This window comes from Pipra filicauda, unplaced genomic scaffold (genome assembly GCF_003945595.2).
Source record: "Pipra filicauda isolate LSUMZ 115617 unplaced genomic scaffold, ASM394559v2 scaffold1007_size38910_pilon, whole genome shotgun sequence".
NCBI lineage: Eukaryota > Metazoa > Chordata > Aves > Passeriformes > Pipridae > Pipra > Pipra filicauda.
The window spans coordinates 25606-38899 of record NW_024103438.1 but is presented as its reverse complement, the minus strand read 5'-3'; the positions used below and the strand labels follow the sequence as shown (position 1 = coordinate 38899).

Genomic DNA, 13294 nt, shown 5'->3' with positions numbered 1-13294 from the left:
CTTCCCATTCCCTCCCCTACAGCCTCTTGTTTTCCTTAACTTTAGCTGGATTTCTCCGTGTTTCCAACAGGAAGATTGTAGGGAAAATAGATGAGGATGGAGACGGGTTTGTGACGGTGGAGGAGCTCAAGGCCTGGATCAAGTTTGCCCAGAAGCGTTGGATTTATGAGGATGTGGAGCGGCAGTGGAAGGGCCACGACCTCAACGAGGACGGGCTCGTTTCCTGGGAGGAGTATAAAAATGCCACCTATGGATACATCCTGGGTAGGTCCTGGTGCTGGGGATGAGCCTTTCCTGGAGCCAGCCAGACGAGCTGTTCGTGAGGGTCAGTGGGATGGACATGGATCGGGATGGGGTCGTGGTGCAATGGTCAGTGGGATGGACATGGATCGGGATGGGGTCGTGGTGCAATGGTCAGTGGGATGGACATGGATCGGGGTGGGGTTGTGGTGCAATGGTCAGTGGGATGGACATGGATCGGGGTGGGGTTGTGGTGCAATGGTCAGTGGGATGGACATGGATCGGGGTGGGGTCGTGGTGCAATGGTCAGTGGGATGGACATGGATCGGGATGGGGTTGTGGTGCAATGGTCAGTGGGATGGACATGGATCGGGATGGGGTTGTGGTGCAATGGTCAGTGGGATGGACATGGATCGGGATGAGGTTGTGATGGAGGGGGAGCTTGAGGCCTGGATTAAGGAGGCCCAGAAGAAGTCCTGGTTGGGAGTGTGGAGCAGCAGTGGCGGGAATTTGACTTGGCCCAAGCTGGATTTGTCCCCTGGAATGAGCCCAGGGATGTGCCAGCCTGGGCAGATGTCCCCAAAGTCTCACTTAAAAAACCCCAAAACTCCCCAAATTGACCTTCTGGTGGCATTACTGAAGGAAAATCCCAGGAAAAGAACCCAAAATATGTGGAACCCCCCTCATGATGGATGGGGATGTTTGGGGACAAACACAGCTCTGGGCTGAATCCCACTGATTTCGGGATTAACAGCATGTGGGAATGGGGGGTTTCGGTCCTTTGGAATTCCTGGCTCAGGGGGCATTTGGAACCTGCAGGTGGAACTGACTGACTGGTGGTTGTGAAACCACCTTGGTGTGTCCATCCCATCCCATCCCTAATCCACAAAAACCATCAGCAGAGCCATTAATCCCTTTCCCTTGTCCTGGGAGCAGTGTGAGACCCTGGAACTTGGGGGTTTTGGGACATGAGCCGCAGCCTCGGACACCCCCGGGGGCACGGGAAGGAGCAGCTGTTTTGGGGTTAAACCCTTAAACCCCCAGTCCCTGTGCAGCTCCTGCCTCCAGCACTGCAGACGGAGCAGCCGCGGCTCCAGAGCGGGAAACCCGCTCGAATTTCCTAAATATTGCCAAAAATAGTCAAACTGCTCCGTGGGATGTGCGGAGGGGGAGCTGCCACACGGGAGGCTCATCCATCTCCCTCGGGCTCATGCATGTCCCTCGGGCTCTGGGAGGATCTGGGTTTTCCGTGCTGGTGGCTGGGGAAAGCCCCCCACCCCTTCCTGGGCTGGGGCAGCACTTCCCAAACCTCCCTTTGCCATGGATTTCTGGGATCTGGGCTTATCTGCCCATGTAAGTGCAGCCTGGAAGGGGGAGGAGAGATCCTGGGAAGGGTTGAACACCCTTTTTTCCTGAGGGGGTCTGGGGTGGGATTTAAGACCTGCAGGTGTGGGACAGGGAAAAATATAAACCTTAATGAGGGAAAACTTAATAAGGAAAAAACCTTAATGAGAAAACCCTGAATTAGTGAAACCCTCTTAATGAGCTTAAGGAAAAGCCCCTTCCCACAGCCAGAGCAGCGAGTGGGCAGTGCCCAGCCCCAGCACAGCTGATCCCGAGCCCGGAGCGGTGCCGGAGGCTGAGTGTCCTTGGCAGGCCCCGATGGAGCCTCGGCTCGTGCTGCTCCCACATAGTTGTGTCCTTACGGAGTGCCGGGAGGATCCCGCCTCACGCCCTGGCTCCGGCTCCTCTCGGCAGGAATCACTTTTCCCCAGCTCCTTGCTGCTGGAAGATTCCCTCCCTTCCCCTCACTCCCCTCCCTGGCCGGAGCAGGGCTGGAATGCCTCTGGAAGTGCCTCCGGAGCGCTGGCGTGCAGCCGAGGGTTGTGTGGGGCCGGGCACCGCCCTTGACTGCTCCAGGGGGTTGGGAACACAGCGTTTTGTCAGCAAAACCAGGTGCTGGGGGGGGATGGTTTTATTAATTAATTAATTAAACATGGGGATGAGTCACCAGGTGGCCCCCAGAGGTGTCACAGAGCCGTGCGGGGCTCTGCTGGGGGAATTCCGGGAAGCAGGGAATACCAAGTGATGAATGTCCAAGAGCTTCATCTGAGAGTGAAAATCCCTTTGAAACTCCCTTCAAAATCAAAATAGAATGATCATCATCATATCATCATCCCATTTTTGTTAACTCCTCAATCCTGGGGTGGGATCTGAATCATCATCATCATCATCATCATCGTCATCCTGTTTTTGTTAACTCCTGAGTCCTAGGCTGGGATCTGAAACCAGGAACACTCATTCCAGGAGAAGCTTCTCCATCTGCTCCCCCAAACCTCCCCCTGCCCAGGGACCGAGACACAAAGTGGCTTTGGGGGTCTTGGGGGGGAATGTGTGTGACCATTTTTAACCCACCTGCCCCCTGCCCTCCATCAGACTCATCGATTGGCCCGACAGCAAATAAGGAATGGGCCCAATCCCGAGGGTTTCCTTGCTTGGGGCTGTGCCGCTTCCCGAGGCGAAACCTTGGGAATAGAATAGGGAATTTTGGCTTCATTCTACCCTAGACATGCCTTAAAATCAAAATCTTTAGATATTTAATGGCTCTGGGGCTGCTCCAGAGCTTCCTAATCCGGAGTCCCTTGATCCAGAGCTCTGTAATCCCTGCCTTTTGTCCCAGGTAGCGGAGCAGGGACAAAGGGACGGAGCCTTTTGGAGCCTGTTTTTTAGACCAGGCCTGGCTCTGGTTTAACTTAACCAGAGCGTGGCCACAGCCACGTCCTCCTGGATCCATGTTCTCCATGGGCTGCCGGCCCCGTGTCCCGGAGCTCCTCTCCCGCTGCCGGCGGGGCTGTGCCGAGTGACCCCACCATCCCACCCGGCCGATGCCTCCCGGCTCTGCTGCCGCCCCGGCAGCGAGCGAGATCCCCTTACACATTCCCCTCCCGAAATAGCTCCGGCTGAGCCTCCAACCGTGCCCGCCAAACCCCCCGAGCCCTGTCTACTGGGGCCTCTCCCTGGGAATGCCGCGATCCCGGGGCTGCTGCAGCTCCTCCTCCTCCTGGGAACGGGCGCAGGGGAGACGCGGCGGCTGCCGGGAGCTGCCCTTGAGGCTGCGGTGGCGAAGCACTGGGAGGTTGAGCTGAGGTGGGGGGTTGAGGTTGGGTGGAGGAGGTTGAGGTTGTGCTGAGGAAGTTGAGGGTGAGAAGGGCCCGCTGAGGAGGTTGAGCTGGGGTTGAGTTTGAGGGTGAGGATGTTGAGGCTGTGGTTGAGTTGGGTTATGCTTGGGTTGGCTTGGGGTTGGCTTGGGTTGGTGGTGACCATGGTCTCTCCCCTGCCTGACCTGATCTGGGCGCTCCCTCTGCTCCTTCCCAGACGATCCGGACCCCGACGACGGCTTCAACTACAAGCAGATGATGGTGCGGGACGAGCGGCGCTTCAAGATGGCCGACAAGGACGGGGACCTGGCGGCCACCAAGGAGGAGTTCACGGCCTTCCTGCACCCCGAGGAGTACGACTACATGAAGGACATCGTCGTGCAGGTGGGGCTGGCACGGAGACGTTGGGAATGGAGTGTTCCCAGGAAGCTCTGGTGAGGGGAGCGCTGGGGGCTGGGAATCACTCCGGGCCTGGCTCACGCCGGTGTCTCCATGCAGGAAACCATGGAGGACATTGACAAGAACGGTGACGGCTTCATCGACCTGGAGGAGTACATCGGTGAGACGCCGGAGCCACGGTGCTCCATGTCCCCTCCATGTCCCTTCCATTTCCCCACACAGTGTCAGCCGCTGCCGGCACATCCTTCCCATCCCTCCCCCTCTGGGAATGTTCTCTCTTCCAACCTTTCAACTTCTGCCCCCCGCCTTGTGCCAGTGTTGAGGATTTGGGGGTGAAATCCTGGTCCAAAGGGTGCTTTGGGATTTTGGGGATGGACTCGGGGAGCTCAAGGCTTCGGGTCAGTCCTCGGGACGGGGACGGGGCTATGGTGGTCGGGAGGATCCCGATCCCACTCTCCCCACAGGTGACATGTACAGCCAGGATGGCGACGCTGACGAGCCCGAGTGGGTGAAGACGGAGCGGGAACAGTTTGTGGAATTCCGAGACAAGAACCGGGATGGGAAGATGGACAAGGAGGAGACCAAGGATTGGATCCTGCCCTCGGACTACGACCACGCCGAGGCCGAGGCCCGGCACCTCGTCTACGAGTCCGACCAGGACAAGGTGGGCCCGCGCTCCGGTGGGATTTCGGGAGCGGGGTGGGAGGAGCGGGGGCAATAGCGGGATGTGGCATTCCCTGCAGGACGGGAAGCTGACGCGGGAGGAGATCGTGGACAAGTCGGACCTGTTCGTGGGCAGCCAGGCCACGGACTTCGGGGAGGCGCTGGTGCGGCACGACGAGTTCTAGGCCTCGCCGGCACTGCTCAGGGCTGCGCCCGCGCCCAGGCCGCTCCCGCCACGGGAAACCCCATCCCGGCGCCCAGGGATGGGGCTCAGGAAAGCCACACCCTCCCCGGCACTCGGGGCTCGTCTCGTGGGTTTTCCTGGGATTTTAACGACTTTTGGGTTATTTTTGTATGTTTTGGTTTTACCGCGTGTGGAAACGGCTCCCCCGGCACGGGGGCAGCGACGGGGCCGCCCGGGGCAGCGGGGAATTCACGGCGGGATTGGGATTGGAGGTGGAATAAAAGTTGGAATTGGAGTGAAAGTTGGCAAATTGGAATTAAAATTGGAACTAAAGTTGGAATTGGAATTAAAATTGGAATTTGAATTGAAAGTAAAATTGGAATTAAAATTACAATTGGAATTTAAGTTGGAATTGAAACTAAAATTAGAATTAGACATTAAAATGAAAATTGGAAATTGAAATGGAATTTGAACTTGGGAAGTGAAATCAAATTAAACGGAAACATTGACGTGAAATTGGAATGAGAATTCAAAGCCCCCAGAAAACCCCAAACCCATCAGAGCAGCAGCAGGACCCCGGGAGGTTCCGGGGGGCACCCAGAGGGGGCCCCAGGGGAGGTGACCCCGGGGTGTGGGAACCCCCCTCCCCCATTGTTGCCCCCCAAGATCTGGCCAGGCCCCCCCGGCCCCACTCCAAGTGCCTTGAATCCCCCAAACCCGGGCTTGGGGGGGGCTCATCCAGCCATCCCACCCCGCTCTGGGATAATTCCCAATGTTTTCCCTCTTCTGTGTCGTTTGTCCCTGCCCGCAGCCCCCGGAGCTGTGTGAAGTTGGTCTGGCCACCCCCAGATTCCTGGGTTTTCCCTTAAATTGTTTTCTAAGGGTTTCCAAGTGCTGACTGGATCCTCCCTCCTCCTGCTCTTCCTCTTCCTTCTCCTCCTCTCCCACCTCCCCATCCCTAAATCCAGGGGCGAGCGCTTTGGGAACTTGTCCCCACGCTGGGCTCAGGGATCTGGGAATGCGGGGGGTCTTTGGGACACCAGGGATGATTTGGGACAGCAGCCATGATTTTGGGAACAGCAGGAAAGCTCCCCTGGCATCCCCCCCAGTGCACCCCCCATCCATGAGGATTTGTGTCCCACTGACGACTCCGGACACGGATTTTTCGCCTCCTCTGGGTTTATTGGGTTCTCTGCTCTGGCTGATTGAAGGGATCCGGGTCGGCCGGGGCTCAATAAACTGTTCAACCCCCATGGGCCGGGGGGCCAGACCCCAGTTCCTGTGTCCCCCCAAACCGGGATCTGGGGGAACCCCCCCCAAATGAGCCGGGAGAGTGTGGGCAGGGGGAGCCCAGGGAAGGGGAGGGGGTGGGGGGGCCTGGGGGATGGATTTGGGGGTTCAGGGGGGGAGTGTCATGGGGCCTGAGGGGAGTCCTGGCCCTCAGCCCTGGAGATTGGGGGGGCTCAGCCCCATGGAGGGGATCCAGCCCCATACCAGCCCCACAGATGGGGAGAGCCAGCCCCACCTCAGCCACATGTAGGGCATCCAGCCCCACCCCAGCCCCCTGAATGGGGGGCTCAGCCCCACCCCAGCCCCATGGGGGGGATCCAGCCCCAGCCCAGCCCTATAAATGGGGGCTTCAGCCCCAGCCCAGCCCCGTGGATGGAGGTGGAGGGGCAGCATCCCACTTCCCTGCCCCCCCACTGCCTGTGGGGCCTGCAGGGGACAAGGGAGCAGAGTCCCACCATGGCATTGCTGTGGAGCACAGCCACCCCCGGGACCCCCATCCCACCCAACTGTGGGGTACAGTCACCCCCGGGACCCCCATCCCACTCAACTATGGGGTACAGTCACCCCCGGGACCCCCATCCCACTCAACTATGGGGTACAGTCACCCCCGAGACCCCCATCCCACCCAACTGTGGGGTACAGTCACCCCTGAGACCCCCATCCCACTCAACTATGGGGTACAGTCACCCCCGGGACCCCCATCCCACCCAACTATGGGGTACAGTCACCCCCGGGACCCCCATCCTGCCCTGCCGTGGGGTGTGCAGTGTGTCCCCCATCCCGAGGTTCCCACAGGGGTTCCCACAGTGTGTCCCCCATCCCGAGGGTCCCACAGGGGTTCCCACAGCGTGTCCCCCATCCCGAGGGTCCCACAGGGGTTCCTGCAGTGTGTCCCCCATCCCAAGGGTCCCACAGGGGTTCCCACAGCGTGTCCCCCATCCCGAGGGTCCCACAGGGGTTCCCACAGTGTGTCCCCCATCCCGAGGGTCCCACAGGGGTTCCCGCAGCGTGTCCCCCATCCCGAGGGTCCCACAGGGGTTCCCACAGCGTGTCCCCCATCCTGCAGAGAGTCCCACAGGGGTTCCCACAGCGTGTCCCCCATCCTGCAGAGGGTCCCCGTTGCGCTCAGACCGCGGCCGTGGTTTATTGTCCCACCCGCGCTACATCCTAGGCTGGCCAGGGACCCCGGACCCCCGGGGCAGCGCCAGCCCCACAGCTGGGGCAGCCGGGGGTCCGGGGGGGCAGCCGGGGGTCCGGGGGGGCAGCCGGGGGTCGTGGGGTCCAGGGCGGTGCCGCAGCCCCTCAGCTGGGGCTGACCTGGCTCGAGGACACGGAGGAGACCTCGGTGCGCTGGGCCGAGCTGGACACCTCGGAGTCGTCGCTCATGGGCCGCCCACACACTGTCTCCAGGATGCAGGCGCGGAACTGGGGGGCACAGGGGGCAGGGGACAGCTCAGCCCGAGGGCCCCACTGGCCCCAATTCCGGCTCTGGCACTGTCCTCACACCCCTGATGCCACGTTGGCCCCATCTCCCATCCCTCGGTACGTGCCAGCCCTGTTGGTGGCCCTGGCCACGACCACGTGTCCCCAGGTGTCCCCAGGTATCCCTGGACGTCCCTTACACCCCGTGTGTTCATGGTGTGTCCCCCTGTCCCGCGGTGTCACCTGTTTGTTCATGAAGCAGTAGATGATGGGGTTGTAGATGCAGGCGCTCTTGGAGAAGAAGGCAGGGACGGTGACGAGGCGCAGGTCGAGGCCGTGGTCGCGGTTGTTCACCATGTACATGGCCAGCGCCGCGTAGGGGACGTAGCACAGGCAGAAGGACCCCACCATGACCACGACCATGCGCGACACCTCCCGCTCCGCCTTCTGCGTCGTGGCCGACTCCTGCTGCTGTGCTGCCACCTGGGATGGGGACGGGGACAGGGGCACCTTGGGCCTGCCCAGCCCCCTGATCCCCTGCCCGACCCCCTGCCTGGGCACCTGCCTGTGCTCCTGCCCACCCTTCTGATCAAGCAGCCTGTCCTTCCTCCCTCCCTCCCTCCCTCCCATCCTCCCTCCCTTCCCTCTCTTTCTTCCCCCTCCTCCTCCCCTCCCGCCCTCCTTCCAGTCAGTTCTCCATCCCTCCCTCCGCTCCATCTCTTCCTCCCTCTCACCCCTCCCAGCCTCTCTCCACCCTCCATCCCCCTGCCCTTCTCCCAGGCACACCCAGCTCCAGTGTCCCCCGTGCCCCCCGTGCCCCTGGGACTCACGGTCCGCAGGGCGCTGAGCAGCTGGGAGTAGGAGAAGATGATGAGGGAGAGGGGGACGATGAAGCAGAAGATGAAGAGGAACCAGGTGTAGTACTCGCTCTTGTACTTGGTGCCCACCGTGTACCAGTCAGGGCCGCAGGAGCACTGCAGCCCCTCGGGTAGGTACCTGCAGCACCTGCACTCAGCCTCTGCTTCGCACCAAGTGGCACCCCCTGGCACCCCATGGTACCCCCGTGGCACCCCTGCGGAACTGCCGGGTGTCTCACCACCCCCATGGCACCCCGGGGCACTGCTGGGTGTCTCACCACCCTCCTGGCACCCCGGGGCACTGCTGGGTGTCTCACCACCCTCCTGGCACCCCGGGGCACTGCTGGGTGTCTCACCTCCCTCCTGGCACTCCGTGGGCCCCCCTCGCCCCCCAAGCCCCCCTGTGCCCCCACAGCCCCACCTGCTCCAGCCGAAGAAGGGGGGGATGGCGACGCCGATGCCGATGGCCCAGGTGGCCGCCACGACCAGCAGCGCGTGGCGGGAGTTGAAGCGGAAGTTGCCGAAGGGTTTGCAGATGACGATGTAGCGCTCGAAGGCCAGGAAGGCCAAGGACCACCCTGTCACCAGCCCTGGGAGGACACGGCCACTGCCTTGCACCCCACCTGTGGCCACTGGGGCCACGGGTCACCCCATGTCCCACAGCACCCCCAGGTCACGGGGTCACCCCAACTCCTACGGGCCCAGTAGAATGCGGGGTCACCCCTCCCTACAGCTCCCCCGGACCCCACTGGTCACCACAACTACGGCCCCACCAGACTATAGCGGTCAACTCCTACAGGTCCAGATGGTCACCCCAGGTCTTGCACCCAGCAGCCCATGGTGATCAACCCAACTCCCACAGCACAGGAGATCACAGTGGTCATCTCTGGCCCCAGCAACCCTGGTGGTCACTCCATCACCTCCGGCCCCAGCAGCCCCGGTGGTCACTCCATCACCTCCAGCCCCCGGTGCCCCCGTGGTCCTCCCGTACCTCCGGTGGCCCCCGAAAAGCCCTCGAAGGCACACACGTGCTTCCCGAAGATGAAGTATCCCTGGGAGCTGGAGACAAAGACGGTGAAGACGCTGAAGATGCAGCACATGAAGCCGCTGACGGAGATGTTCACCAGGATGTAGTTGAGCGGCTGCCGCAGCTTCTTGTACTTGATGGTGACGATGAGGACGATGGCGTTCAGGGGGGTGCCCACCAGGAACACCACCCCCATGAAGATGGTCTGCAGGTAGAAGGCCCACTTGGGCGCCAGGTGGTACTGGGGCCCATCCCAGGGCCCCACCCCTGACTGGTTCTTGAACAGGTAGAAATCTTCCTCGTCCATGGCGGCGGTGGGGGGGGCGCAGCGACCGCCCCCCTGATATACCCTGCGCCCCTAAAGCCGCTTAGGGGGGATCAGGGCTCAGCTCGGCCAAACTTGGGGATTAGGGGGGGCTAAGCCGGGCTCAGCGCCTAATCGCCCCCCTGAGCCAGGCCGAGCCGATTGCCGGGGCTCGGGGGGATTTGGGGGGGCGGAAGAGCTCCCCCCACACACCTGGGTGTGGGGAGGGTCCCCGGGGATGCCCAAGCTCAATCCTGCTCCCCCCAGCTTGCCCCGGTGTCCCCAGGTGCCCCCAAGCTTGGTCCTGGTCCCACCAGGATGGCCAGGTGTCCTCAGGTGTCCTTGGGGGTCCTCACCCTTGATCCTGCCCCCCTGGGATGGCCTGGCCCTGATTGCCCTGGGTAGAACTTGGGGTCCTCCCCATGAGATCACCCCCTGCCTTCCCCAGCACCCCAGGATGTCCCCCCCGCCGGTGTCACCCCCCAGTGATTGTCCCCATGTGAGGTGGGGAGAGCTGGGAGGGGTTAAGGGGTGGGGGCACTGCTTGGGGAGTTGATCAGTCGACTCCCCAAGTTCACCTTGGATGGTGAAAAACTGGGGGGTGCCTGGGTGGGGGTTGCTTTGAGGGTACCTGGGTGGGGGGTCACTTTGGGGGTGTGCTGATAGGGACTCAAATCCCAGATGACCCCCAGCTTCTTCCTGCCCCCCCGCCCCCTCCACCCGTGGGACCCTCGGGGGGCAGGAAGGATGAGCAGAAGCTGCTTAGGGGGGGGATTATGGGCGCTGGGGCCCCCCCGGGCTGGGGGTGCCTATAAAGGCCAGTGCAGGGATGGGGCCGTGGCACCCCGGGACCCCCAGAGAGGGAGGGGAGGTCGGGCAGGGGGCACCTCCGAGGGGGCTGTGCCTTGGGGGGTGTGGGGAATTGGGGGTGCACACCCGGGGGGTACCCTGGGGCACCCCTGGGGTTGTGTCCAGCTCTGGGACTGGGATGGGGACGGGGGGACACAGGAAGGGGACAGGGGTAGGGACGGGGGGGGTACGGAGGGACCGTTTGGACTGTACCTCCAGCCTGTGTTGTACTGGGCTGTACTGGGTTATACTGGGCTGTACTAGGCTGTACTGGGCCATACTAGATCATACTGGGCTGTATTCTATTGGATCATACTGGGCTGTACTGTATCCTCCTACTGGGTTGTACTGGGCTGTACTGAACTGGATTGTGTCACATAGGATTGTACTGGTTTGTACTGGGCTGTACTGGGCTGTACTGGGCTGTACTGGGTCTGGCCATACTGTACCAGGGTGTACTGGGCTGTACTGGGCAGAACTGGGTCGTGGTGGGCTGTACTGGGCTGTACTGGATCAGGTCAGCTCTGCTGGTGCTGTACTGGAATCCCACGGGGATGGGCACCCCCAGACGGGCACCCCAGGGCTGGTGGCCCAGGGGGATGGGCACCCCACGTGTGTCCTCCAGCGTGTGCCCGACGTGCCCCCTCAGAGCCACGGGCGTTGGGGACACGGAGCTGGGGGGACGCACGGTGGGGGTGGGGGGCTGCAGGGGGGCTGCAGGGCCGTGGGGGGTTCGGGGCTATGGGCACAGCCGGGGCACGGGGGGGACACACCGGTGTCCACAGCAGGGACCAACAGCACCGTGGGGCCACCCCACGCCTGGCACAGCTCTGGGGGACCTGGACTGACCGGGGGGGCTCTGATGGGGGGGCTGGGGCCAGGTAAGTCCTGTGAGGAGCGGCTGAGGGAGCTGGGAAGGGTCTGGAGCAGCAGGAGGGGCTGAGGGAGCTGGGGGGGCTCATCCTGGAGCAAAGGAGGCTCAGGGGGGACCTTCTGGCTCTGCAAGTCCCTGCCAGGAGGGGGGAGCCGGGGGGGGTCGGGCTCTGCTGCCAGGGAACAAGGGCCAGGCCAAGGGGAAACGGCCTCAGGCTGGGCCAGGGGAGGGTCAGGTTGGGGCTGAGGAGGAATTTGTTGCTGGAAAGGGCTGTCAGGCCTTGGCAGGGGCTGCCCAGGGAGGTTTGGAGTGCCCAGCCCTGGAGGTGTCCCAGGAAGGCCTGGCCGTGGCACTCAGTGCTCTGGGCTGGGGGACAAGGTGGGGATGGGGCACGGGGTGGATCCATGGGCTGGGAGGGCTTTTCCAACCTCAGGGATCCTGGGATTCTATGAGTCTGGTATGGTGGCCATGGAGCATCAGGGTGGTGGCCATGGAGCGGGGAAGGCTCTCAGGGTGCCGTGGGTGGGTGCTGTGGGCACGGCAGGACGTGCTGAGCACAGAGCTCTGGGGGCTGTGGCACCACCGGCCCAGCCGAGACCCCCCAGCACCCACCGGTACCACCCCACGGACCCCACAGCACCCACCTGTACCAGTATGGCCCCTCCACCCCACACCCCTGTCCATAGCCCCGTGGCACCCAAGGACCCCCCCCAGGGCCTCCATGTCCCTGCCTTTGTGCCCTCCTGGATGTGGCCCCACACGTGTCCCCACTGTCCCCGTGGCCACGTCCCTACTGTCCCCTGTGTCCCCATCCATGAACTCTGTGTTCCCCTGGCCCTTTGCCCCCCAGCCCTGTCCCCCTTGTCCCCGTGGGCACGTCCCTACTGTCCCGCTGCCACCCCATCTGTGCCCCCATGCTGCCCACAGTCCCCTCCCCGTGTCCCCCATCCCGAGGACCCCGAGTGCCCCAAGCCCCAGTGCCCGGAGGGGACCCGGAGCCAGGGACAGGGTGGGGGACATGGGATTCAGGGTGCCAGCGCCAGGGGGATGGGCCTGCTCCCTGTCCCCTCCCCTGGAGACACTGGTGGGGTCAGACCCTTCATCACGGCCTTCACCATCATCTTCCTCTGCCCCGGCTGCAGCAGAGCCCAGACCCCGGCGGGCACCAGAAGCCCCCGCAAAGCACTCTCTGCCCCCCCCGGCCCCCTGACCCGCCCCAGAACCATTCTGAACCCCCAGCCTGGACCACCCCAATCTCCTGGAGCACAGCGACCCCCTGGACCTCCCCAGGCATCCTGACCCCACTTCCTGGACCCCCCAAACCATCCTACACCTGCCGTGGGTTCGGGGGTGCCGGGGCGTCATCCATTTGTGTTCCCCCCCCATCACGTGCCCACCCAGACACCCGGGGTATTTTTGGTGTGGGTGTGTTGGGGGTGCCCCCCCGCCGCGTGCCCCCCCGGGGTATTTTGGGTGCCGGTGCGTGGCTCTGACTCGGCGGGATATTTTTAGGTGCTGGCGCAGGCGCCACCGCATCACCCCCCCCACGTCACCCCCCCACGTCACCCCCTGTCACCCGCTGTCACCTCGGGGTGCACCCGCACCCCCACGCTCCCCCCGCTGGAAGCTTCCAGGGCAGGCACCGGAACTGGGGGGAACACGATACCCCCCAAATTACCCCCCCAAAAAGACCCAGATCCGGGTCACCCGAGTGTCCCCCCTGCCCCCCCCAGGTGCCGAGGCGTCTGGGGACACACACACACACACGAGAAATTCGGGGGGCAGGGGGGTGCGGGGGTCACCCCAAAATTGACCGAGCCCTCTCCCCAGACATGTGGCACCGTGATGGGAAACTGAGGCACGGCCGGGGGGGCCACAGCTGGAGCCACCGGGGGGCAACCAGGGAGGGGGGTCTGGGCAGGGGGCCCAAGGGGGAGTTCGGGGGGGCTCCTGGCGGGTTTCCCCGGAGGGGGATCCTGGGGGGGGTTGTGGTGTTTCAGTTGTGCTCCTGGGGCTGGGGGGAGGGG

At 63.0% G+C, this 13294-nt stretch overlaps 2 protein-coding genes across 2 annotated transcripts; one reads left to right on the top strand and one right to left on the bottom strand.

The window, feature by feature from the left end:
* Positions 1 to 45: 45 nt before the first annotated feature.
* LOC113987540 (calumenin) lies at positions 46 to 5915 on the top strand (the record flags this gene model as incomplete). Its single annotated transcript, XM_039390280.1, has 5 exons — positions 46 to 264; positions 3616 to 3782; positions 3897 to 3957; positions 4262 to 4461; positions 4541 to 5915. Coding segments are annotated over 5 exons (752 nt in total), but the record flags the coding sequence as incomplete, so codon positions are not given.
* A 1148-nt stretch (positions 5916 to 7063) lies between these two features.
* On the bottom strand, positions 7064 to 9619 carry OPN1SW (opsin 1, short wave sensitive). Its single transcript, XM_027720373.2, has 5 exons — positions 9205 to 9619; positions 8635 to 8803; positions 8187 to 8352; positions 7600 to 7839; positions 7064 to 7359 (listed from the first exon to the last, which is right to left on the bottom strand). The coding sequence occupies exons 1-5, from the start codon at positions 9545 to 9547 to the stop codon at positions 7237 to 7239; spliced, it is 1041 nt and encodes a 346-aa protein (XP_027576174.1). The 5' UTR covers positions 9548 to 9619; the 3' UTR covers positions 7064 to 7236.
* Positions 9620 to 13294: the final 3675 nt, after the last annotated feature.